The 26265-nt window shown below is 44.0% G+C and overlaps 1 protein-coding gene across 3 annotated transcripts in view; it reads left to right on the top strand.

Moving 5' to 3' along the window:
- LOC134909190 (allantoinase, mitochondrial-like) overlaps positions 1 to 26265 on the top strand; it is a 106685-nt gene that overhangs the window by 44628 nt on the left and 35792 nt on the right. For all 3 annotated transcript variants that reach the window (XM_063915781.1, XM_063915778.1, XM_063915780.1), the window contains exons 3-5: positions 2223 to 2374; positions 16561 to 16675; positions 20758 to 20904. In XM_063915781.1, the coding sequence (XP_063771851.1) occupies positions 2223 to 2374; positions 16561 to 16675; positions 20758 to 20904 (414 nt within the window). The remainder of the gene's footprint in view (positions 1 to 2222; positions 2375 to 16560; positions 16676 to 20757; positions 20905 to 26265) is intronic.

The raw sequence follows: 26265 nt of genomic DNA, 5'->3' as shown, positions 1-26265 counted from the left end.
GCAACTCAGCGTTTTCACGGCGTTGGCTAAAAAACGCAGGCGTGTCAGGGAAAAACGCGGGAGTGTCTGTAGAAATGGGGGAGTGGCTGGCCGAACGCAGGGCGTGTTGGTGACGTCAAACCAAGAACTAAACGGACTGAGCTGATCGCAATCTGTGAGTAGGTCTGGAGCTACTCAGAAACTGCAAAGAATTATTTAGTAGCAATTCTGCTAATCTTTCGTTCGCTATTCTGCTAAACTAAGATACACTCCCAGAGGGCGGCGGCCTAGCGTTTGCAATGCTGCTAAAAGCAGCTAGCGAGCGAACAACTCGGAATGAGGGCCCATGTTATAACATTTTCTGTTGTCCATTATATTCTTCACTAAAATCAACCATTATCATAAAGAGAGTGTAACAGTGTCTAAAGGACAACGGAAGTGACTTGGCTGTTATGTTATAGGACAAGGGAGATCAGGGATTGTAAGTGTACAGTATATACTGTACTCTCATAAACAAGCGTTGTTACTGATCTCTGATTACTTGAATAATACTTCTACTAAAGTGCACTTTTCTCCTGTAGTGGAATTTTACCGTTACAATGGGTGTGATGGCTATGAGGCCCAGAGGTGAATGCAAGCCTGGTAGTGCCCCTACATGTGCAATGCCCACCACCATTCTCCTATTGTGCCCAAGCATTGGAACTATCACGTGTGCACTGAAACCTCTTTCGGCCATTTTCATGTTATGCTTCTGCATGGTATCTTCAGTACATACAGGGAAGGCCAGCATTTTGGGGTCTGAGCCATAATTCATGAGAACACTGCATGTAGCGTTATTCCCAGATAAATGTATATACAGGCTGATATGTATCATTGCAGGAATTCAGGAGGCGTGGTCATGTCCCTTCCCTCCCAAAAAAATAAAATGCTATTACCTGCCTTCCTCAGCAGTGATGTAAAGGGGACAAAGTTCCTCTTAGCCACTGACCCAGGCTATTCCAACAACCTTGGCCTGGGTAAAGAGCCTATACTGTTTATGTGTGTGTAATAAAATAAAAATACACCTTGCCTAGATGGCTGTTTCCCTGCAACGGGGAACCTCTGAAGAAATTGATCCTCCTTGGGCAGAAAGTTTTCAGTTGGTATTCACTATTCATGTAAGAGGTCACATGGTCCGAGAGATGCCTGTTGTGTAGGAATATAACTAATGTCGTCAACATACAAAAGAGGTTCAACCAGACTTGTGCCCCTTGTCACCTCCTGCCCCATGTATACCTTTGAGCTTCCTTCCCCATGACCCCATTACTCCACCATTCTGTCTTTCCAGCCTTCTGCCTTCTGTGCCTCTCCAGCCTCCTGCCCCCTCTGTCTTTCCCACTTCTTGTTCCATCACCCCAGTGTCATGTCTTTCCAGCCTCTTGTGTCCCTCCAGCCTCTTGCTCTTGGTGTGTCTACAGCCTCCTGCCCTGTCACTCCAGCATCCTGTCTCTCCAGCCTCCTACCCCCTGTGTCACTCGAGCATCCTGCCAATGTCTCTCCATCATTCTACACATCACTCCCGACTCCTGTCTTTCCAGCTACATGTTCCCTGCCACTCCAGCCCACTGCACCTGTTCTGTCTCACACTATGATATTAAAGGGTCCCATCTACTGCAGCCTGCAGGGCCTGGAAAGGATGCAGAGTAAGGGCTGATTGGGTGACTGTGCAGGAGCAGATACAAAAGAAACAATGGCACAGGGCAGGAGGTCCCGTGTAAAGCAGGGCTGACCGTACTCCACAGCCTGCAAGGTGGTTCTTCAGGGAAGGTGCCTGGCTGCTTCTAGCACTCAGCCTGCACGCTGCTGCTAGGTGGCAATACAGCATGTGACTACATCCTGCTTACTATGCACGCAGGCCTGCAGTATGAGGCTGAGCCTCGCAGAGGCTCAAAGCGCTGGGACTTGGAAGCGGAGCCTCATACACAGACCTACCAATCACTGGGCACCGGCACCGCACTACTGTTAGACCAGGCAGGCAGTGCAGAGGGCACAGTGATACCAGACCAAAAAGAGGGACAAATGCATCCTGTGTTGAATCAATATAAGATGCAGCATGTCCCTGTCAATCATAGGATAATCCTGTATAATACAGGAAAGATGGCAATGCTGGCCTGTGACTGATGTCACACCTGTAAAGTAAGTCTAGCTGTTGATACTTATTTATGTCTGTGTTGTTTTCTTACAATGTTGTTTCTATTCAACAGTTGCTGGATGTTGGGGACCTTGTGGTCATGGCTGGCATCATTGACCCACATGTACATGTTAATGAGCCTGGGCGTACTGACTGGGAGGGTTATCGGACTGCCACACTGGCTGCTGCTGCTGGAGGAATCACTACCATTGTTGATATGCCACTGTACGGAAAGTACTATAACAAGAGACTGATCAAATTAAATCGCTCCAGGGGCTCTAAACTGGCAAATCAGTTATACTACCCAACTTCATGGGTGGTGAGTTTAAGTGGGGGTGAGGTGTGCGCAAGAACAGGGCTGCTATCAGAAATTTTGGGGCCCGGGACTGACAAAATAGACAGGGCCCCTTCCTCCCAAAAAAATAAAAAATAAGAGTCTGCTGCACTGCTCCACCCCTATGTGATGTCATACATTGTGACGTCACATATGGGTGGAGTGCTGTGGACATACAGGACCAGTTCACAGAGAGCTGATGCACAGATTAGGCTTGTTTTAAGAAACAGTCCCTGTGCATCAGCCTGCTGTTGATTTACAGACTGGCGCCGCTCTACAGGTATTGGCTGTAGAAGCCAGGGGTGGGGCCCCCTTCTCTGTAAGGGCCCGGGACACCAGTCCCCATAGTCTCCCCCCTGATGGCTGCCCTGCGCAAGAGTACCCATCACAAGCTGTAAGAGGAAGAGAGAAGACCAGGAAAAAAGCTCGGGTTAGGAGACTTGGTACCATAGTAAAATCCTTTAGAGCATGGTAGTACAGTTTACTATGAGAATGTTTTTGCATGACTGTGATTCAGACAGTGCCATGGGAAATCTCTTACAATAGGTTTAGTACTTTATTTATTTATTATTATTTATTACCAGTTATTTATATAGCGCACACATATTCCGCAGCGCTTTACAGAGAATATTTTGCCACTCACATCAGTGCCTGCCCCAGTGGTGCTTACAGTCTATTCCCTGTCACATGTGCACGCAGACACATTCACGCTAGGGTTAATTTTGTTGGGAGCCAATTAACCTACCAGTATATTTTTGGATTGTGGGAGGAAACCAGTGGCAAACGCAGGATTTCCATGGGGGGGTTTCCGTACATATACCATATGTACGTGTGTGTGTGTGTGTGTGTGTGTGTGTGTGTGTGCGCGTGTGTGCGCGTGTGTGCGTGTGCGTGTATATTTAGATATATATATATATACACACACACACACACACATATATATACATATATATATATATATATATACATACACACACACATATATATATATATATATATATATATACACACACACACACACATATATATATATATATATATATACACACACACACATATATATATATACACATATAAGTACAACCACACCATGAGGCTCCAGCTGGGGCTATGTTGCAGAAGAAACCAGCACTCCTTCAATATCCAAACGTTTTTATGCCATTTCAAGTAATATGACAAACTTTTTCAGCGCAAAAAACAGCTTGGAAACAAAGTTCCATCAATAATACAAGTCTCACATGTCCTGAGTCATGCTGGGGATATGGATCTAACCCAGCAGGGTCTCCCTACAGCTGTTTCGGCTACCGCCGTCTTCAGGGGAGTATATATATATATATATATATATATATATACAGGTTGAGTCTCCCTTATCCAAAATGCTTGGGACCAGAAGTATTTTGGATATGGGATTTTTCCGTATTTTGGAATAATTGCATACCATAATGAGATATCATGGTGATAGGACCCAAATCTAAGCACAGAATGCATTTATGTTACATATACACCTTATACACACAGCCTGAAGGTCATTTTAGCCAATATTTTTAATAATTTTGTGCATTAAACAAAGTGTGTGTACATTCACACAATTCATTTATGCTTCATATACACCTTATACACACAGCCTGAAGGTCATTTAATACAATATTTTTAATAACTTTGTGTATTAAACAAAGTTTGCATACAGAGAGCCATCAGAAAACAAAGGTTTCACTATCTCACTCTCACTCAAAAAATTCCGTATTTCGGAATATTCCGTATTTCGGAATATTTGGATATGGGATACTCAACCTGTATGTGTATATATATATATATATATATATATATATATATATATATGATCCCCAATCTGCCGGCACTCAATTATACTGATCAGCTGCTCCGGTGCCACTCCAAAAGATGTCCAATAGAAAATACAATAAAGAAGGCACTCAGAGACTGTTCAAATGAAGAAAACTTTTTCAATGTATTGGAAAACAAGCTAACGTTTTCGAGGCCAAAGCCCCGTCCTCAGGCCAATACACACATCTACAGCAAAGAGCAAGCCATACTCACCCACCTAAATACCCGACACCGGGTCCATCTCGAGCGCCACGCCGTCCTCCGGAGCCGCGTGTAGCGGAAGTGTCCTCAGCCGCACTTCCGGTCACGAAGCAGCCGTCACCATGGAAACGCATAGAATGCGTTCCACCCGGCCGGCTTCCTTCCTCCCCCAAGCACAGCTGCAGATCACCAGCGCACACACAGTGCCGGAGGCTACGGGGAGCACAAGAGGGACAAATAAAGAAATATAAAACATGAGAACCATGATACATAAGACACAAAGAAACAAAATATGTGCACTAACACAAAAAAAGGACATAAATCACTGAACAAAATGATATATAAAAAGAGAAAAATCTATATAAAAAGAGAGAAATGTACATAAAAAGAACAGGAAAAACATCCAGATTCTAGAACACAGGTAGCGCTGAACCTTATATGAGACTGTTCCAATTAATTTTATCATTAAGACCTCCAGGTTTGGTGGTCCCTAACCTAATGATCCATTGGGACTCTTTGATAAGAAGTTTTTTAGCCCGATCCCCCCTGCGTAGTGATTCAGGTACATGATCGATTATGTAATACTTCAAAGACTCCAGGGGGTGGCCAGCTTCCTTAAAATGTCGGGATACCGGCTGATCAATATCCTTGCCTCTGAGTGTCATATTGATGGCTGACCTGTGGGCATTCATTCTTTCCTTAAATTTGCGAATTGTTTGACCAATGTAATATAACCCACAAGGGCATTCCACCACATACACAACAAAAGAGGTATTACATGTTAGGACAAATCTGATGTCATATAACTTGTTCAAATGAGGATGCTTAAACTGTTTACAAGCAACCATATATTTACAAGTAATACAATTATTACACTTATAGCAACCCGAGGGCTTGACATAAGTATTGGTGGGTATCGGCTTACCCAAACCAGAGATGTCCGCATGTACCAATCTATCCCGCAAGTTACTTCCACGTTTGTAGGCTGCCATGGGTTTGTTTTTTTCAAAAATAGGAAGGTCTTTGTCTGTACTGACAATAGGCCAAAGGGCAGTGGTAGCCCTGCGAATAATAGGACTAACCGTCGTGAACTCACTCACCCAAGGAATGGTATTCTTGGTTTTACGTCTAACCGGGTTAAGTAACCTAGATTTATCCATGCCCAAAACTTTAAGTTTTTGTTCCTGTAACGTGGCTAAATTATAACCACGACTAGCAAACTTGGCCACTTGAAGATCTAATGCTTCAGGAAGAAGTAAAGAGTCACTAGTGATGCGAGCAACTCGCATCATTTGGGACAAGGGAAGACCTTTTTTAAGTGCCGGGGGATGGTGACTAGAAGCCCTAAGTAGTGTATTTCTATCCGTGGTTTTCACAAAGACCTTAGTCTCAATTCTGCCCTCCACAACTGACAAATCAACGTCCAAAAAATTGGCACAAACAGCACTACAACTGAAAGTAAATTTGATGGGAGAATCTAAACCATTGATATCAGACATCAATTGAAGGAAACTTCCCTCCCCCCCAGTCCACTGAAGAAATATATCATCTATGTAACGGATAAAAAACAAAATGTTATGATAAATTAAAGGATCACTGAAAAACATATAAGTCTCCTGGAGAAACATATAAACATTCGCATAAGAGGGTGCCACAGGAGAACCCATGGCACAACCTCTTAGTTAAAGAAAAAATGAACTGTCAAACAAAAAATAGTTCCGCCTCAAAGTCAGTTCCAATAAGGTAAAAAAAAGTTCATGATCAATGATAGATGATGGAAGATTCGATTCTATAAAGCTTTTCATGGCAGCCATACCCCCCTCGTGGGGAATGGACGTATATAAGCTGCAAACGTCCAGGCAGCATAGTAGAGTTCCTGGAGGGATAGGTCCTAGATCCAAAAGTTTTTTCAAAAATGATGTAGTGTCTTTGAGGAACGTTGTTTGTTTGCACAATAAGGGTTGAAGAAGGCTATCCAGGAATTGGGAAACCGGCTGAAGAAGGGAATCCCGGGCAGAGATGATGGGTCTGCCCGGCGGATCCACCGGATCCTTGTGGATCTTGGGCAACGTGTATAATACCGGTACCACCGGATGTTGTACCTGCATGGCTTTTACTACCTTTGCTGGAAGTTTCCCTTCTTTATGTGCTGCCTCCAAAATTCCAAATAATTCTTTCTGATACGTAATAGTCGGGTCATTTCCAAGTTTCATATAGACCTCGCTATCCGCCAATTGTCTGACAATTTCAGATCTATATTTCTCCAGATCCTGAATCACTAAGGCCCCGCCTTTATCGGCGGGCCTAATTATGACATCTGTGTATGATTCAAGATCCCTAAGAGCCTTAAATTCACTCTTAGATAAATTGGGGCGTATCTGGCATGGAGTGGCAACATAGCGGTTAACAGAATCATCCAGTAGCCTATTGAAGGATTTTAAAGATGGGTTAGAACTTGAAACTGGATCAAAATTTGATCTAGAGGCAGATTGTAAAAAGGGCGCATAAGGGCCAGGGTCACTATGCTGATTAGAGTGTTGAAAAAATTCTTTCAGCCTTAATTGTCTAGAGAACTTATGTAAATTTAATTTCCAATTAAATTCTTTGTGTTTATTAATTGGTACGAAGCTCAATCCCATATTTAGGACCTTGGATTCATCCATAGTAAGAGTCCTATGAGACAAATTGAAAATCAGGTCTTGTTCTTGGTTAGAGTGACCTTTCTTGGTTCTCTTGTTCTGCCCCCCCCCCCCCGGCGGGTGGGAGTAATCCTTGGGCCTTTGATGCCTCCTTCTGTCGCTGCTCTAAAGGGATCGATGCAGATCTGCTAGAGTCTTCAGAATCAGACACTCGGAAGTCGCTGTCACTGCTGGATTTTAGATCTTTCTGGGCAGCTGGGGATCTCTTATGCCAGGGTCGACGTTTTTTCACAGACGTTCTATCCCATTGGGAGGATTCACCTCCATAGAGCCATTTATAGACCCGGTTTTCCTCATAGTCCAGATCAACAGCTGACTTCTTATTTCGCTTAAACTTAAGTAAATCCTTCCGGTATGTGTCACACTGCGATTCTAGTTTCTGTAACCAGTTTTGGCTAGAATCATCTTCAAAATGATGTTTGTGATCTTTTTCATAATTGATAATTTTGGATCTCACTGAATCCAATTCCCTATTGGATTCCTCCACCACCAATATCATTAAATCAAATGCGCATTTATTGAGAATGGCGATCCATTTTCTCACAAAATCCGGATTATTCCTGCCAATAGTAGGTACATTTCGTACCCTAAACCCCCTCGGGATCTTATGTTCTCTAAAATAATTAGATAATGAAATACTGTGTAGTAAGAAGTCAGTCTCTCGTTTTTTCAACTTCAACAGATGATAATAAACATCCTCAGCCTTTAATACAGGATCCGCTAGGATAGTTGTTTCTTTAGACAGAATGTTTTCAATCTCAGTATTTGAGAAACTGAAAGTCTCTCCAGGTGGTGTAATCAGCATACCTTGAAAACCTGCAGTGTCCTGTACTTGAGAAGCATGGGGTATTGAATCCATGTTGTAAATTACCACACAGTATCCACACCGAGTCAGGTATAGCAACAGGCGTGAGTAGTAAAACAACTGTATATAAGAAATGCAGGTGCCTTGCAACAGGTGCTGTTTTTCTGCAGCACAATAGATATGATCCCCAATCTGCCGGCACTCAATTATACTGATCAGCTGCTCCGGTGCCACTCCAAAAGATGTCCAATAGAAAATACAATAAAGAAGGCACTCAGAGACTGTTCAAATGAAGAAAACTTTTTCAATGTATTGGAAAACAAGCTAACGTTTTCGAGGCCAAAGCCCCGTCCTCAGGCCAATACACACATCTACAGCAAAGAGCAAGCCATACTCACCCACCTAAATACCCGACACCGGGTCCATCTCGAGCGCCACGCCGTCCTCCGGAGCCGCGTGTAGCGGAAGTGTCCTCAGCCGCACTTCCGGTCACGAAGCAGCCGTCACCATGGAAACGCATAGAATGCGTTCCACCCGGCCGGCTTCCTTCCTCCCCCAAGCACAGCTGCAGATCACCAGCGCACACACAGTGCCGGAGGCTACGGGGAGCACAAGAGGGACAAATAAAGAAATATAAAACATGAGAACCATGATACATAAGACACAAAGAAACAAAATATGATAAAATTAATTGGAACAGTCTCATATAAGGTTCAGCGCTACCTGTGTTCTAGAATCTGGATGTTTTTCCTGTTCTTTTTATGTACATTTCTCTCTTTTTATATAGATTTTTCTCTTTTTATATATCATTTTGTTCAGTGATTAATGTCCTTTTTTTGTGTTAGTGCGCATATTTTGTTTCTTTGTGTCTTATGTATCATGGTTCTCATGTTTTATATTTCTTTATTTGTCCCTCTTGTGCTCCCCGTAGCCTCCGGCACTGTGTGTGCGCTGGTGATCTGCAGCTGTGCTTGGGGGAGGAAGGAAGCCGGCCGGGTGGAACGCATTCTATGCGTTTCCATGGTGACGGCTGCTTCGTGACCGGAAGTGCGGCTGAGGACACTTCCGCTACACGCGGCTCCGGAGGACGGCGTGGCGCTCGAGATGGACCCGGTGTCGGGTATTTAGGTGGGTGAGTATGGCTTGCTCTTTGCTGTAGATGTGTGTATTGGCCTGAGGACGGGGCTTTGGCCTCGAAAACGTTAGCTTGTTTTCCAATACATTGAAAAAGTTTTCTTCATTTGAACAGTCTCTGAGTGCCTTCTTTATTGTATTTTCTATTGGACATATTTTGGAGTGGCACCGGAGCAGCTGATCAGTATAATTGAGTGCCGGCAGATTGGGGATCATATCTATTGTGCTGCAGAAAAACAGCACCTGTTGCAAGGCACCTGCATTTCTTATATACAGTTGTTTTACTACTCACGCCTGTTGCTATACCTGACTCGGTGTGGATACTGTGTGGTAATTTACAACATGGATTCAATACCCCATGCTTCTCAAGTACAGGACACTGCAGGTTTTCAAGGTATGCTGATTACACCACCTGGAGAGACTTTCAGTTTCTCAAATACTGAGATTGAAAACATTCTGTCTAAAGAAACAACTATCCTAGCGGATCCTGTATTAAAGGCTGAGGATGTTTATTATCATCTGTTGAAGTTGAAAAAACGAGAGACTGACTTCTTTCTACACAGTATTTCATTATCTAATTATTTTAGAGAACATAAGATCCCGAGGGGGTTTAGGGTATGAAATGTACCTACTATTGGCAGGAATAATCCGGATTTTGTGAGAAAATGGATCGCCATTCTCAATAAATGCGCATTTGATTTAATGATATTGGTGGTGGAGGAATCCAATAGGGAATTGGATTCAGTGAGATCCAAAATTATCAATTATGAAAAAGATCACAAACATCATTTTGAAGATGATTCTAGCCAAAACTGGTTACAGAAACTAGAATCACAGTGTGACACATACCGGAAGGATTTACTTAAGTTTAAGCGAAATAAGAAGTCAGCTGTTGATCTGGACTATGAGGAAACCCGGGTCTATAAATGGCTCTATGGAGGTGAATCCTCCCAATGGGATAGAACGTCTGTGAAAAAACGTCGACCCTGGCATAAGAGATCCCCAGCTGCCCAGAAAGATCTAAAATCCAGCAGTGACAGCGACTTCCGAGTGTCTGATTCTGAAGACTCTAGCAGATCTGCATCGATCCCTTTAGAGCAGCGACAGAAGGAGGCATCAAAGGCCCAAGGATTACTCCCACCCGCCGGGGGGGGCAGAACAAGAGAACCAAGAAAGGTCACTCTAACCAAGAACAAGACCTGATTTTCAATTTGTCTCATAGGACTCTTACTATGGATGAATCCAAGGTCCTAAATATGGGATTGAGCTTCGTACCAACCAATAAACACAAAGAATTTAATTGGAAATTAAATTTACATAAGTTCTCTAGACAATTAAGGCTGAAAGAATTTTTTCAACACTCTAATCAGCATAGTGACCCTGGCCCTTATGCGCCCTTTTTACAATCTGCCTCTAGATCAAATTTTGATCCAGTTTCAACTAACCCATCTTTAAAATCCTTCAATAGGCTACTGGATGATTCTGTTAACCGCTATGTTGCCACTCCATGCCAGATACGCCCCAATTTATCTAAGAGTGAATTTAAGGCTCTTAGGGATCTTGAATCATACACAGATGTCATAATTAGGCCCGCCGATAAAGGCGGGGCCTTAGTGATTCAGGATCTGGAGAAATATAGATCTGAAATTGTCAGACAATTGGCGGATAGCGAGGTCTATATGAAACTTGGAAATGACCCGACTATTACGTATCAGAAAGAATTATTTGGAATTTTGGAGGCAGCACATAAAGAAGGGAAACTTCCAGCAAAGGTAGTAAAAGCCATGCAGGTACAACATCCGGTGGTACCGGTATTATACACGTTGCCCAAGATCCACAAGGATCCGGTGGATCCGCCGGGCAGACCCATCATCTCTGCCCGGGATTCCCTTCTTCAGCCGGTTTCCCAATTCCTGGATAGCCTTCTTCAACCCTTATTGTGCAAACAAACAACGTTCCTCAAAGACACTACATCATTTTTGAAAAAACTTTTGGATCTAGGACCTATCCCTCCAGGAACTCTACTATGCTGCCTGGACGTTTGCAGCTTATATACGTCCATTCCCCACGAGGGGGGTATGGCTGCCATGAAAAGCTTTATAGAATCGAATCTTCCATCATCTATCATTGATCATGAACTTTTTTTGACCTTATTGGAACTGACTTTGAGGCGGAACTATTTTTTGTTTGACAGTTCATTTTTTCTTCAACTAAGAGGTTGTGCCATGGGTTCTCCTGTGGCACCCTCTTATGCGAATGTTTATATGTTTCTCCAGGAGACTTATATGTTTTTCAGTGATCCTTTAATTTATCATAACATTTTGTTTTTTACCCGTTACATAGATGATATATTTCTTCTGTGGACTGGGGGGGAGGGAAGTTTCCTTCAATTGATGTCTGATATCAATGGTTTAGATTCTCCCATCAAATTTACTTTCAGTTGTAGTGCTGTTTGTGCCAATTTTTTGGACGTTGATTTGTCAGTTGTGGAGGGCAGAATTGAGACTAAGGTCTTTGTGAAAACCACGGATAGAAATACACTACTTAGGGCTTCTAGTCACCATCCCCCGGCACTTAAAAAAGGTCTTCCCTTGTCCCAAATGATGCGAGTTGCTCGCATCACTAGTGACCCTTTACTTCTTCCTGAAGCATTAGATCTTCAAGTGGCCAAGTTTGCTAGTCGTGGTTATAATTTAGCCACGTTACAGGAACAAAAACTTAAAGTTTTGGGCATGGATAAATCTAGGTTACTTAACCCGGTTAGACGTAAAACCAAGAATACCATTCCTTGGGTGAGTGAGTTCACGACGGTTAGTCCTATTATTCGCAGGGCTACCACTGCCCTTTGGCCTATTGTCAGTACAGACAAAGACCTTCCTATTTTTGAAAAAACCAAACCCATGGCAGCCTACAAACGTGGAAGTAACTTGCAGGATAGATTGGTACATGCGGACATCTCTGGTTTGGGTAAGCCGATACCCACCAATACTTATGTCAAGCCCTCGGGTTGCTATAAGTGTAATAATTGTATTACTTGTAAATATATGGTTGCTTGTAAACAGTTTAAGCATCCTCATTTGAACAAGTTATATGACATCAGATTTGTCCTAACATGTAATACCTCTTTTGTTGTGTATGTGGTGGAATGCCCTTGTGGGTTATATTACATTGGTCAAACAATTCGTAAATTTAAGGAAAGAATGAATGCCCACAGGTCAGCCATCAATATGACACTCGGAGGCAAGGATATTGATCAGCCGGTATCCCGACATTTTAAGGAAGCTAGCCACCCCCTGGAGTCTTTGAAGTATTACATAATCGATCATGTACCTGAATCACTACGCAGGGGGGATCGGGCTAAAAAACTTCTTATCAAAGAGTCCCAATGGATCATTAGGTTAGGGACCACCAAACCTGGAGGTCCTAATGATAAAATTAATTGGAACAGTCTCATATAAGGTTCAGCGCTACCTGTGTTCTAGAATCTGGATGTTTTTCCTGTTCTTTTTATGTACATTTCTCTCTTTTTATATAGATTTTTCTCTTTTTATATATCATTTTGTTCAGTGATTTATGTCCTTTTTTTGTGTTAGTGCACATATTTTGTTTCTTTGTGTCTTATGTATCATGGTTCTCATGTTTTATATTTCTTTATTTGTCCCTCTTGTGCTCCCCGTAGCCTCCGGCACTGTGTGTGCGCTGGTGATCTGCAGCTGTGCTTGGGGGAGGAAGGAAGCCGGCCGGGTGGAACGCATTCTATGCGTTTCCATGGTGACGGCTGCTTCGTGACCGGAAGTGCGGCTGAGGACACTTCCGCTACACGCGGCTCCGGAGGACGGCGTGGCGCTCGAGATGGACCCGGTGTCGGGTACTTAGGTGGGTGAGTATGGCTTGCTCTTTGCTGTAGATGTGTGTATTGGCCTGAGGACGGGGCTTTGGCCTCGAAAACGTTAGCTTGTTTTCCAATACATTGAAAAAGTTTTCTTCATTTGAACAGTCTCTGAGTGCCTTCTTTATTGTATTTTCTATATATATATATATATATATATCTCATCCCCTCTCAAGCAGCTTGGCGCAGTGTGTACTCTACATGCATATTTTCAAGTATGGCACTCAGCAGTTTGTCTTCAAGCAAACACACGTGACCAGCTTAAATGTTATATATATATACACCTCTGTACATATACGTAGACAATAATAAGCTCAGAATACCCTCCCCCCACTCCCCCCCCCCCCCAATTAGCAGAAAGCACAGCTTACCTAGCAAGGCAGTTTGTGACTTACTGCAGGCTGCCGCTGCTGCAGAGTTCGTGCGAGTGGCGGAGACAGTCTCCGCTACCCAGTGTCTCACCCGGCACAGTCACAAAGTCCTGTGCCTGTGCGGAAGCTGTGCGCTGCCACTGCAGCTCCGTACGTGCGTCCGGCTTCTCAGTGCACGTGCAGCCATAGTAGAGATAAAATAACATTGTTCCACAGCGCTGATGGATCGCACGCCAGGGGGTTTTCTAGGTACTTGGAAACCCCCCCTGCGTGCGCGTGTGGGAAACCGGAGTTCCCAGAGGAAACCCAGGCAAGTACGGGGAGAATATACAAACTCCACACAGTTAGGGCCATGGTGGGAATAGAACCCATGACCTCAGTGCTGTGAGGCAGCAATGCTAACCATTACACCATCCGTACTTTCAATGGAGCTTATGTACAAACTCTATTTTAATTGTAAATTAGATAGACAATTGCTTTGATTTAGATTTATTCCCAGTTGGGATTTATTATTTTGACATTGGTATGCTTGTCTATAATGCTGCAATGTTTAGAGAATACTGTACATACCGTACACCTGGGAATAACATTTACCGCGTTTTGCCTTAGATACTGTAGCTTCCCCAAGCATTACATTACACATTCCGCTTCTGATAACTTGTTCCGTTATCGTCATTTGAGCCTGGCCGTAGTAGAGGAAAATTAATGTAAAATATTTCATTATTTGAATAAATATACTCTGACCATTCTGCGCTGATATTACAAGGAAGTGGAGTCCTTTTAATATAAGCGCAGAATCGTTACAGTATATTTTGGTCCTTTTTTTGTCTATAAAGAAGGTTATAAGCGTGTGCACCCACATGCGTGTAGTGATTATGCGGCTATATAGAAAAGTTATAGTAACACAGTATAGTAACTAATTATGCAATTAGCTCCCTAAATGTTTGGTTGGATCAATTATTTGAATAGGTTTTTATTCAATGGTGAATACTTTTTATAAAAAAATTTACAAACTGTAATTTGTTAAATCTATTTTTAAATATTTTCTAATTTTCCTTCTAATTAATTTTTTCTTTTGGCGAGTGGAGCTGGTTAGTCAAGTTGACTTTGAACACTTTTCATATCACTGAACCAACTAAGAATTGCCAGAGACATAAAAAAGCATTAATGTAGACAAAGTGACACTATGGGGTATATTCAATTGAAGTTGAAACTGCCGTTGTGTTGAAAAAAAAATGTCAGTTTCCGACTATTTTAGGTTGGAAGGGGTTCCGACCTATTCAATAGACCCCTAATTTTTCCTACAAGCACGTGGATCGGCGGAATAGGCGCCGATCCGCCTGCTTCTGTCGGAAATGTGGCCAAATCCGACAGGTTTTGGCCCCATTTCCAACAATCTCCATCTGGATTGAGGAGATGAGACGGGGGAGTGGGGTGGTGGGCTATAGGCGAGCATAGGCGTCCCCCCGGCCAGGATCCTCTCTCCCGGCAGCGTTCCATGGGGTATAGCATCCCCGTGTCCCATCACTGCACTATGTGACTTCACAGGTGCCGCTGCAACGATGCTCTGACTGTCCATGTGGTAATCACAGCTGGGGTAACGTGGTGGTAGGGCGGGCGACGCATAGGAGCGTCTCTCATTTTTAATTAAAGAAAGATCCCAAAAGTTCCCAGTTGGGAGTGCGGGGGATAGGTCCGGGGCTGACTGATGTGCTTCCCTGGGTGGTATGAGGAGATCTGAGGCTCCCTCTAGCCCCTCCCTGTGATCTGACACACGGGGAGGGCTGACTGCTGACAGCAGCAGCACGGACGGGACACCTGGAACAGCCAAATCCGACAGTCGAATTTGGCCGCTCATTGAATAGGGTTTGTCAGATCTATTCTAACAAATGCATGTCGGACTCGGAATGGATCTGACAGCAATTGAATATATCCCTATAATGGGTATTACTTTTTGAAATACACTTAGTAGCAGTGGCATCACTACAAGGGTGTGGGCATGTCCCAGGTGTCACCCGCCGAGGGGTGATACCAAAATGCCGTCTCCTGCTCAGTGACTGGAACAGGGTGCAGCACCCAGCTCCTGACACAGTGTAGGAGCGGGGAAGTGCAGGCAGTCAGCCTTCCCAAAAATGTCCAAAACTAAAACAATACTTCATAGTGAAGTACCATTAAAACACTAATTATGTGCACTTCCACCATAAATTAGGGGTACAGCAGCATGCAAAAATGTCACCATGTTTATAACCATAATGCCACGTGTTCTAAGTGTGCGTACCAAAACTGCGCGCCTAAAATATCTTTCTAAATGATTGTGCACCACAATCTGTAGGTAAACATGTATACCAGATATAATGATACTGTCGGCTCATCTGTTGCCTTATAGTTATATCGGGTTGATCACCATACTGAAGGCTGGATTCCGGCTTTTAGATGGCTGGCAGGGGGTTTATTACTTTCAGGTCCCTATACCTGTATAGAATATGACCCTGTGAGGCACAGCCTTAATCAGTGGACTTGGGAAGATTCAGAGATGGACACAGCCGCCTCCATCTGGTCGGCTCACGCCCCGGCCGCAGTGCGCGTGTGCGACCCTTCTCCTTGCGGCTGCACCCTGGAAGGATGTGGTCACAAGGTGTTTGACAGCGGCAAGCGTGGCGGCCAGAATGGGGGTGTGTTGCGAGCGTTTTCAGAGTGGCTGTTTGACGTCACACACAGCCAATAAAAGAAATGCCGGCAACCAAGCAACCTTAAATCGATGCGTCAGCGATGTAATTGCGGACACATTGTAAGGCGGCGTCACACATGTTGAGTGGCCCCCAGCATGTCAGGAGATGGACGCAGATATTGCTGCCGGAACAAAGATCTGCGTCCATCTATGAATACCCCCCACAATACAGAATTCAGAAGAGGGGTCCATACTTGTCATCCTGCTCATCTATGTAGTTCTAGTAATTGTCACAGTAAAAAATGACTTATTTCAGATTTAGGAATTTAGTTCCATTATATAAATAAAAAATGGATAAATCTAAATAAGAAATAAAATACTGTATATAAAATGTGTTAGCGTTTTGCAGAAAATGATAAACCTAACTGTATCTATTTAAATACAGATATATTTTTTCTGTCTTTACAGAAACAGTCTCCCTCCTACCACATCTGTAAGCAATTTTAACACCAAGCTTCAGGCTGCTGAAGGACAATGCTACGTGGATGTGGCATTTTGGGGAGGAGTCATTCCCGATAATCAGGTAAGAATATAGGTGGTCATTCCGAGTTGTTAGCTACTTTTAGCAGAAATGCAAACACAAAGCCTCCGCTCTCTGGGAGTGTATCTTAGCTTAGCAGAATTGCTAACAAAAGATTAGCAATTCTGCTATTAGGTATTTCCTTGCAGTTTCTGAGTAGCTCCAGACCTACTCCTAGATTGCGATCACCTCAGTCCGTTTAGTTCCTGGTTTGACGTCACAAACACGCCCTGTGTCCGGCCAGCCACTCCCCCATTTCTGCAGCCACTCCTGCGTTTTCTGCTGGCACGCCTGCATTTTTTAGCACACTCCCTGAAAACGCTCAGTTACCACCCAGAAACACCCACTTCCTGTCAATCACACTACGATCAGCAGAGCGATTGAAAAGCTTTGTTCGCCCGTGAGTAAAATAGCATAGTTTTGTGTAAAATTGCTTAGCGCGTGCGCCCTGCTGTGCTTACGCATGCGCAGAACTGCCGGATTTTAGCCTATTAGCAATTCTGCTAAAAATAGCAGCGAGCGAACAACTCGGAATGACTACCATGATCAGACCTAAGCTGACTTGGAATGCTGTTTCACTACTTATTTTGGGTGCAGGAACTGCATTCTGACACATCCGTGTTCTCTCCTGCTGTCAAGCACTACTATGGTAGTATATACAATAGTTCTCCTTCACATTAACCATATAACTGATTCTTTTTCAACAAAACAGATCAGAAATTGTCAGTGGGGCGATCTGTTTATTTAATACAGTTTAAAATAACATATCAAAATATTTTATTTGGAAAAAAAAAAAAATATATATATATATATATATGTAGAATTTAGATCCGCGCACACTGCGGTTAGTCCAGAGTTTGTTTGCTCATGTGGTGCCTGCTCATCCACTCCTGCCAGGAGTAAGGGATTTCTAAATAATATCAAGAATAAGGAGAGCGCACCGGTGAATGATAATAAAAGGTAACACTTTACTATGTAAATATCCACGTACATGAAAGTTAAAATTGATGCACTTAGCCAGTCCTCCGATAACTGCCGCCTCGGGTTGAACCTTCTGCTGGCGGAGTATTTTTCACGGAGAGATCGTCTGCTCTGTTCCAGACTGGAGACCGACTTCGTCTACGGATGCAAGCCACGCCCAACGCGTTTCGTCACTATGGGACTTCGTCAGGAGCTGTGACGAAGTCCCATAGTGACGAAACGCGTTGGGCGTGGCTTGCATCCGTAGACGAAGTCGGTCTCCAGTCTGGAACAGAGCAGACGATCTCTCCGTGAAAAATACTCCGCCAGCAGAAGGTTCAACCCGAGGCGGCAGTTATCGGAGGACTGGCTAAGTGTATCAATTTTAACTTTCATGTACGTGGATATTTACATAGTAAAGTGTTACCTTTTATTATCATTCACCGGTGCGCTCTCCTTATTCTTGATATTATATATATATATATATATATATATATATATATATATATAGGGTTTTGCACCCATCCCCTCGTATCCATCGGTCCCCATTATAAATAATATAACTTCCCACCTGTGGTCATAAATCCTAACCACAATAACCCCTGCATCCCCTTAGTGTAAATGGGTAGGGCATGCACATACTGCCCCTGTAAGCTGTTCTACTTAGTAAGTATGTATACATAATTCTAAATAAAATAAAATAAAAATCATAGTTAGTTAGTGGCTTTTCTTTGTTTTATTCTATTAAAATGTAAAATCACAAATGAGGGCTTCTAACCAATTAATGAAAACAATAACATTATGCAAGGGGTGTGGCCATTACTGTTGTGCCTAGGGGCACCCTCATCCCTAAATCCGGCCCTGGGTGGGGGACACATCAAGGCAGCATGGACGTATGGGATGCGATCTGGTCTGGTAACGCACTCCTGGCTGCGGTCGTATTCCATGCATTTATGCAAGGCAAGTGGTTAAGGACATTGAGATAAACTAAGCAGTGAGAAGAGTGGAGAAGTGAGCCAGTGGAGAAGTGTAGATGATGAACAGAAGAACATAAAGGTGGCCTTTCCATTTCCCTTCTCCATATCATCTACAATGAAATGGAGAAGGGAAATGGAAAGGCCACCTTTATGTTCTGCTATGAAACACTTTCCATATGTCTCTATGGCGGTCATTCTGAGTTGATCGTAGCTGTGCTAAATTTAGCACAGCTACGACCATGTTTCCATGTGCGGGGGGACGCCCAGCACAGGGCTAGTCCGCCCCACATGTCTGTCCGCCCCCGCACAAGTACAAAAGCATCGCACAGCGGCTATGCTTTTGTACTTGCTGAGTAGCTCCCGGCCAGCGCAGTTCCTGCGGCTTGCCGGGAGTTGCTTGTCGCTGCCCCTGGTCGCAGCGGCTGCGTGTGATGTCACGCAGCCGCTGCGGCCCGCCCCCGCACGGTCCAGCCACGCCTGCGTTGGCCGGACTGCGCCCCCATAACATGCGCAGATTCGACCCGATCGCTGCGCTGCGATAAACTGCAGCGAGCGATTGGGTCGGAATGACCCCCTATGTTGGGAAGCGATATTTGGGCATATTTATACATATTTTTTCCACTTTTTTTATTATTGATCAGAGGCATTCACTGTGTCTCCTCGATTGCCAGCATAAATACATTTAGTAAACTTCAGTTTAGACAATGGAGCATAACTGACCTCTTTACAAGTGGCAGAGGATTTTTGTACAAGGGTAGTAGAGTTTGGCACAAAAACCGACTCATAGCGAATACTCTGAGAACCATGCAAGCTAGCTGTAGCTCCGCCCAGACACCGGGTGCAAAACACGGGGGGGGGGGGGGGAATGGCAGTCACTCAAAGCATCAATAAGAAGGCAGAGGACTTCTATTATTTATATTATTCTATTATCTCCTTACTATGTAGACCCAGTGATAGGCTGTGGACAACTGGAGACACTAGGGCTGCGTGCAGCCTCTGCGCTTTCACTTGCGGTCCCCAGCTACTTCCTGCTTTATTGTCATAGTTGTTTGTTATAACTACAGATGTGCGCGGACCCTCAGTGTTTTGTTTTCGGTTTTCGCTAAACCACCATCAGTGTTTTGGTTTCATTTCGGTTTTGGACCTACAAACAGCTAAAATCATATCATTTGGACCTATTTTTATTCCTATAGTATCAGTAACATCAATAACATTAATTTCCAGTCAATTTTGCCCCCTGACATAGCACCTGAAAAGTGTCTAAATTGCAATCCAATTTCTGACACTACTGAAGATCCAAAACCGCGGCTCGGTTCAACACGGATGCCCTAAATTCGGGTAGGTACAGATTTCCGAAAAAATGACCTGCACATCTCTAGTTATAACGTGGAACACTTACTTAATGTGTCTATATTTTATACAGATAGGTGTATCTTTGATTACAAGTATTATTTTACCTTAATTCTGAGAATAAGGGTAAGATGTGGCAATTTTTAAGCTCAGTGGGCTCCCTTGTGGACCATGCAGTGCATCAGGTTGCCTCACACTGATGGGATGTAGTTCTGTGACCAGCGGTCAGGAGACCGCCAGTCACAATACCTCCCCCTACATCCCACCCCCTTAGAACCCCCGACAGTCAGCATGCCGACTAGCAGGAACTATACCCACCCACGGGTGTCCACAATACACATAGAGTGGGAATAGAACCTGTGCAGAGAGGCGTGTGTAGCGAGACCGCAAGGGGCTTGTTGCGCTCAGACTCCACCCCCCCCCCCCCCCCCCCCCGCGCATCGGCCATTTCTATGCCGGGATCCCGCCACTCACACATACCTAACTCCACACTGATATACAATAGACTCTAGTGCACTTGAACCTAATAATCTGTAAATGACCCAAAAATATAACATTGTTTGCTTTAGTAACATTGGAAAAGCAGTACTTGGATTTAGTACCTGCATAGGGTGTGTGGCTAGTCGACAGTAGATGTAACAAACTAGAGCTTTATGGTCATTTTACTGTACAAAGATATTGCAGACGCTTTCTCAGAGGCTCTCAACCATTCTTATGATCAATATTATCCTTACGCTATGCTTTACGTAGCGTTATGTAAGACAATTGCTGCTAATTTTCTGTTGCCTCCTGTTATAGGTGGAGCTTGTGCCGATGCTACATGCTGGGGTGCCTGGATTCAAGTGCTTCCTTATCAACAGTGGAGTACCAGAGTTTCCTCATGTCAGTCTAATGGATCTGCACACGGCCATGGCTGAGTTACAGGGGACCAACAGTGTTCTACTGGTTAGTGCTGCATGCTTTGCTTTGCTCTACGGCTTGTTCACCGTCGTGAGGTCATTTGCACGTTTCCATTTTTTTCTTTTTCTATTTTTGCGAGATGAAGGGGCCTAAAATCTGTGCATTGTATATAGCTACATATAATTCCTCGTCATAAATAACAATTTTTTTAGATTTTAAGGGAATATACAGTAGTCTCTAAACTTTAACAAATGTGGAATTGCCAGCCTCCAAGTACAAATATTTGGTTTTTTGATAGCAATTGGGCAAAACCATGTGCACTGCAGGGGAGGCAGATATAACATGTGTAGAGAGAGTAAGATTTGGGTGAGTTATTTTGTTTCTGTGCAGGGTAAATACTGGCTGCTTTATTTTTACACTGCAAATTAGATTGCAGATTGAACACACCCCACCCAAATCTAACTCTCTATGCACATGTTATATCTGCCTCCCCTGCAGTGCACATGGTTTTGCCCAATTACTAACAAAAATCCTGCTGCGATCAACTTGGAATTACCCCCCATGTTGCCATGCAAGGGGAGCAAATGCATTTAGATTGTTTCTGTGCAGGGTAAATACTGGCTGCTTTATTTTTACACTGCAATATAGATTTCAGTTTGAACACACCCCACATAAATCTAAAGCCCCCCTACACACTCGGCGACCTACAGCCAATATGGGCGACGGGTAAGCCACCGCAGGTGCATGTGACGAGGTGGTTGAAACTCCCCACGTCACCCGGCCCCATTCCCAAACATGCAGGTTGTCCATATCGACCTGCATGTTCAAACAACGGGAAACCAATGATGAACAATCGCGGGGGCGCGCATCGTTCATCATTGGTTGCTCCACACTGAACAATATGAACGATATATTGTTCAAAAAATAAACGATATCATGCATATCGCTCACTATATCGTCCAGTGTGTAGGGGGCTTAACTCTCTCTGCACGTGTTACATCTGCCCCACCTGCAGTGCAGCATGGTTTTGACCAGTTGCTTGCTTTTATGTCCTAAGTGCAGGTGATAATTGTATATTGCCGCTTATTGCAGCAGTGACTCTACTTGTTTCACCCCAATTTGCCAATGAAATATGTGAGTGCTGAGTGATACTCAAGTGCCTGGCAGCAGTAATATTTTTTTAATCTCGTCCTGGAAGACTTTGCAGCGAGCTCATGGCATATGCAGACTGTCAGGTTGCACTAGGGATTACAGTTCCACTGTCAATAAAAAAATTCAATATTAGAAAAAATACATGTCAAACATTTTAAAAATAAATATATGCAACATGGAAGAAAATGCACTATTTAAATAGTAAAGCATTTTCCAGTAATGGTCCTCCATTATCATGATCCTGAGATGGCAGTAGCAATGATTACTGCAGCACATTGTTTTACAGGGTGGTATTCAGTATGCCGGCTGTTGGGATCCCGGCGCTCAGAATACCGGCGCTGGAATCCCGACACCCGGCATACCGACAACTGTTCTCCCTCTTGCAAGTAGCTCATTTGCGCTCACCCAGCTGTCGGTATGCCAGCGGTCGGGATCCCAGCGCCGGTATGGTGGCCACCGGGATCCCGGCCACAGGCCACTCATACTACACCCGTTTTACAAGGGCCTGAAACTGAATGACGCTACAACATAAATGGGCATTGGAACGGGTGAGTAAAAGGCCCCATCACAAGCTCCAAGTCTGTTGATTATAGGGCCTAATTCAGATCTGATCACAGCAGAAAATTTGTTTGCTAATGGGCAAATCCATATGCACTGTGCAGGGGAGGCAGATATAACATGTGCAGAGAGAGTTAGATTTGGGTGGGGTGTGTTCAATCTTCAATCTAATTTGCAGTGTAAAAATAAAGCAGCCAGTATTTACCCTGCACAGAAACAAAATAACCCACCCAAATCTAAAGCCCCGTACACATGGGGAGAGATGTGTGCTAAGCGATCTATCACAGACCACTCAGCACACATCTCTCCCACCGCTCATCACAGCGCGGTGTGTGCTGAGTGAGTGGGGGCCGCTCATTTCACCCAGTGGGTGAAATGAGCGATGTACTAGATTGTGCCTGCATGCAAGCCAATCAAGCAATGGCAATAGCGACGCACGGGGCCGCGCATCGCTATCGCTGGAGGGCATACACACGAGAGATCCATGCTTAAAATCTAAGCAATCTAGTCAGATTGCATAGATTTTAAGAACGTATCTCTCCATGTGTCTGCCCACACCCCTGCAGTGCACATGGATTAGCCCATTTACTAACAAATTTGCTGCTGCAATCAGATCTGAATTAGGCCCATAGTTTCTAAATGATGTTTGCACTGAAACCCTCAATTTTCATCTGAGGTTTTAAGAGGAACAGAGGAGCCATGGGAAAAATGAGTCTGAGAGCAACAGCCAGTACTCTGGCTATGGGGAGGGTCATCTTCATAAGGTCTATTACTAGGTGGCAGTTCAGCATTAATATTTCTGTCCTCCAAACAATGGGGGTCATTCCGAGTTGTTCGCTCGTTGCCGATTTTCGCTATATTGCGATTAGTCGCTTACTGCGCACGCGCAATGTTCGCAGAGTGCATGCGCTTAGTTATTTTACACAAAAGTTAGGTATTTTACTCACGGCATAACGAGGATTTTTCATCGTTCTGGTAATCGTAGTGTGATTGACAGGTAGTGGGTGTTTCTGGGCGGAAACTGGCCGTTTTCTGGGAGTGTGCGAAAAAACGCTGGCGTTTCTGGGAAAAACGCGGGAGTGTCTGAAGAAACGGGGGAGTGTCTGGGCGAACGCTGGGTGTGTTTGTGACGTCAAACCAGGAACGAAACTGACTGAACTGATCGCAATGGCTGAGTAAGTCTGGAGCTACTCAGAAACTGCTAAGAAATTTATATTCACAATTCTGCTAATCTTTCGTTCGCAATTCTGCTAAGCTAAGATTCACTCCCAGTAGGCGGCGGCTTAACGTGTGCAATGCTGCTAAAAGCAGCTAGCGAGCGAACAAATCGGAATGAGGGCCAATGATCTTATCACTTGCACCTCATGCTGTGATATAAATGCAGATGTGATGGAGATACATACAAGGCCGTAGCTAATACAAGTGCAGGGATTACAGCTGCTATGGGGCCCATCTTGCCTGTCAAAGTTACATGTGTTATATACATGTTTCACCATTGGTAGATATGTAGGGGCCCTTACAAAATTTTGCTTGGGGCCTACAATATGTCATGGTATGCCCCTGGACCTGCTCATTGTAATATGGTGTAAAATGGACTGGAGAGCATTATAATGTTACATAATATGAAGTGGGGCGCTGTAATGTGGCACAATATGTAACTGAGGCACTCTAGTGTGGCATAATATGAACTGGGGATACTTTGTCATAATGTGAATTGGGGGTACTGTGGTGCATAATGTGTACTGGCAGCCCTACAATGTGACATAACATGAACTAGGACACTACTATGGTTCATAAAATAAACTAGTGCACTACTGTGGGGCATAACAATAACGAAGGCACTACTATGGTTCAGAAAATGAACGAGGGCACTATTATGGGGAAAAAAATAGCAGCTGATGCAGAGAGGTGTAACTCTGGAAGCATTGGGACAGAGGCCCCTTCAGATTGTTGCTATGAGCCCGCAAAGTTCTGGCTACACCCCTGGATACATACCTTAGGTCACTTTGTCAATAGTGACGCAATGGACAGTGGAATGCCGGCAGCTGTCTTGCGACATAGTAACAGTGCTAGTTAAAGCATTTTTACAGTGTGGACATTATAATGTTAAACATGCATTGAAAATGACACGTTTAACGTTCTAATTCTTGTATGGCACAAATGCTGTAAGTAACATTTTTACCATATCATGAGACTGCCATCGGCATATGGCTGTTGAGTTCATCACTGTCAAAAAAGTGACCATCGACTTCCTATTTACATTCTGTGTGGTTTCCAGAAAGCAATCTTGCAGAAAATAATAAAAGAAACAGGTAAAAAATAAATAAATGATTGCTGCTGCAGAGGTGCAAATACAAAAGGATATGCCAATATCAATGTTGTAATGAACGCAATGCATGTTATTAAAGTGAAACCAAGTCCAAACTTGAATAAAAAAAAATTTTCCCTGAAAATTCTACACACAATACCCCATAATGACAACGTGGAAAAGGGTTTTAAGATTTTTGCAAATTTATAAAAAATAAAAAAATAAGAAATCACGTGTACATAAGTACTCACAGCCTTTGCTCAATACTTTGTTGATGCACCTTTGGCAGCAATTACAGCCTCAAGTCTTTTTGAATATGATGCCACAAGCTTGGCAGTTTCACCCATTCCTTTTTGCAGCACCTCTCAAGCTCTATCAGGTTGGATGGGAAGCGTCGGTGCACAGACATTTTCAGAGCTCTTCAGAGATGTTCAATCGGATTCAAGTCTGGGCTCTGGCTGGGTCACTCAAGGACAATCACAGAGTTGTCCTGAAGCCACTCCTTTGATATCTTGGCTGTGTGCTTAGGTTCGTTGTCCTGCTGAAAGATGAACCGTCACCCCAGTCTGAGGTCAAGAGGGCTCTGGAGCAGGTTTTCATCCAGGATGTCTTTGTACATTGCTGCATTCATCTTTCCCTCTATCCTGACTAGTCTCCCAGTTCCTGCCGCTGAAATACATCCCCACAGCATGATGCTGCAACCACCATGCATGGATGGTATTGGCCTGGTGATGAGCGGTGCCTGGTTTCCGCCAAACATGACGCCTGGCATTCACCACCATGCATGGATGGTATTGGCCTGGTGATGAGTGGTGCCTGGTTTCCTCCAAACATGACTCCTGGCATTCCCGCCAAAGAGTTACATTTTTGTCTCATCAGACCAGAGAATTTTGTTTCTCATGGTCTGAGAGTCCTTCAGGTGCAGTTTGGCAAACTCCAGGTGGGCTGCCATGTGCTTTTTTACTAAGGAGTGGCTTTCGTCTGGCCACTCTACCATACAGACCAAATTGGTGGATTGCTGCAGAGATGGTTGTCCTTCTGGAAGGTTATCCCCTCTCCACAGAGGAATGCTGTAGTTCTGACAGAGTGACCATCGGGTTCTTGGTCACCTCCCTGACTAGGGCCCTTATCCCCCATTCGCTAAGTTTAGACAGCCGGTCAGCTCCAGGAAGAGTCTTGGTGGTTCCGAACTTCTTCCATTTACGGATGATGGAGGCCACTGTGCTCATTGGGACCTTCAAAGCAGCAGATATTTTTCTATGCCCTTCCTCAGATTTGTGCCTCGAGACAATCCTGTCTCGGAGGTCTACAGACAATTCCTTTGACTTCATGCTTGGTTTGTGCTCAGACATGCACTGTCAAGTGTGGGTCCTTATATAGACAGGTGT

This window comes from Pseudophryne corroboree, chromosome 4, assembly GCF_028390025.1.
Source record: "Pseudophryne corroboree isolate aPseCor3 chromosome 4, aPseCor3.hap2, whole genome shotgun sequence".
In the NCBI taxonomy this organism is placed as follows: domain Eukaryota; kingdom Metazoa; phylum Chordata; class Amphibia; order Anura; family Myobatrachidae; genus Pseudophryne; species Pseudophryne corroboree.
This window is presented reverse-complemented; position numbering and strand designations above follow the sequence as displayed.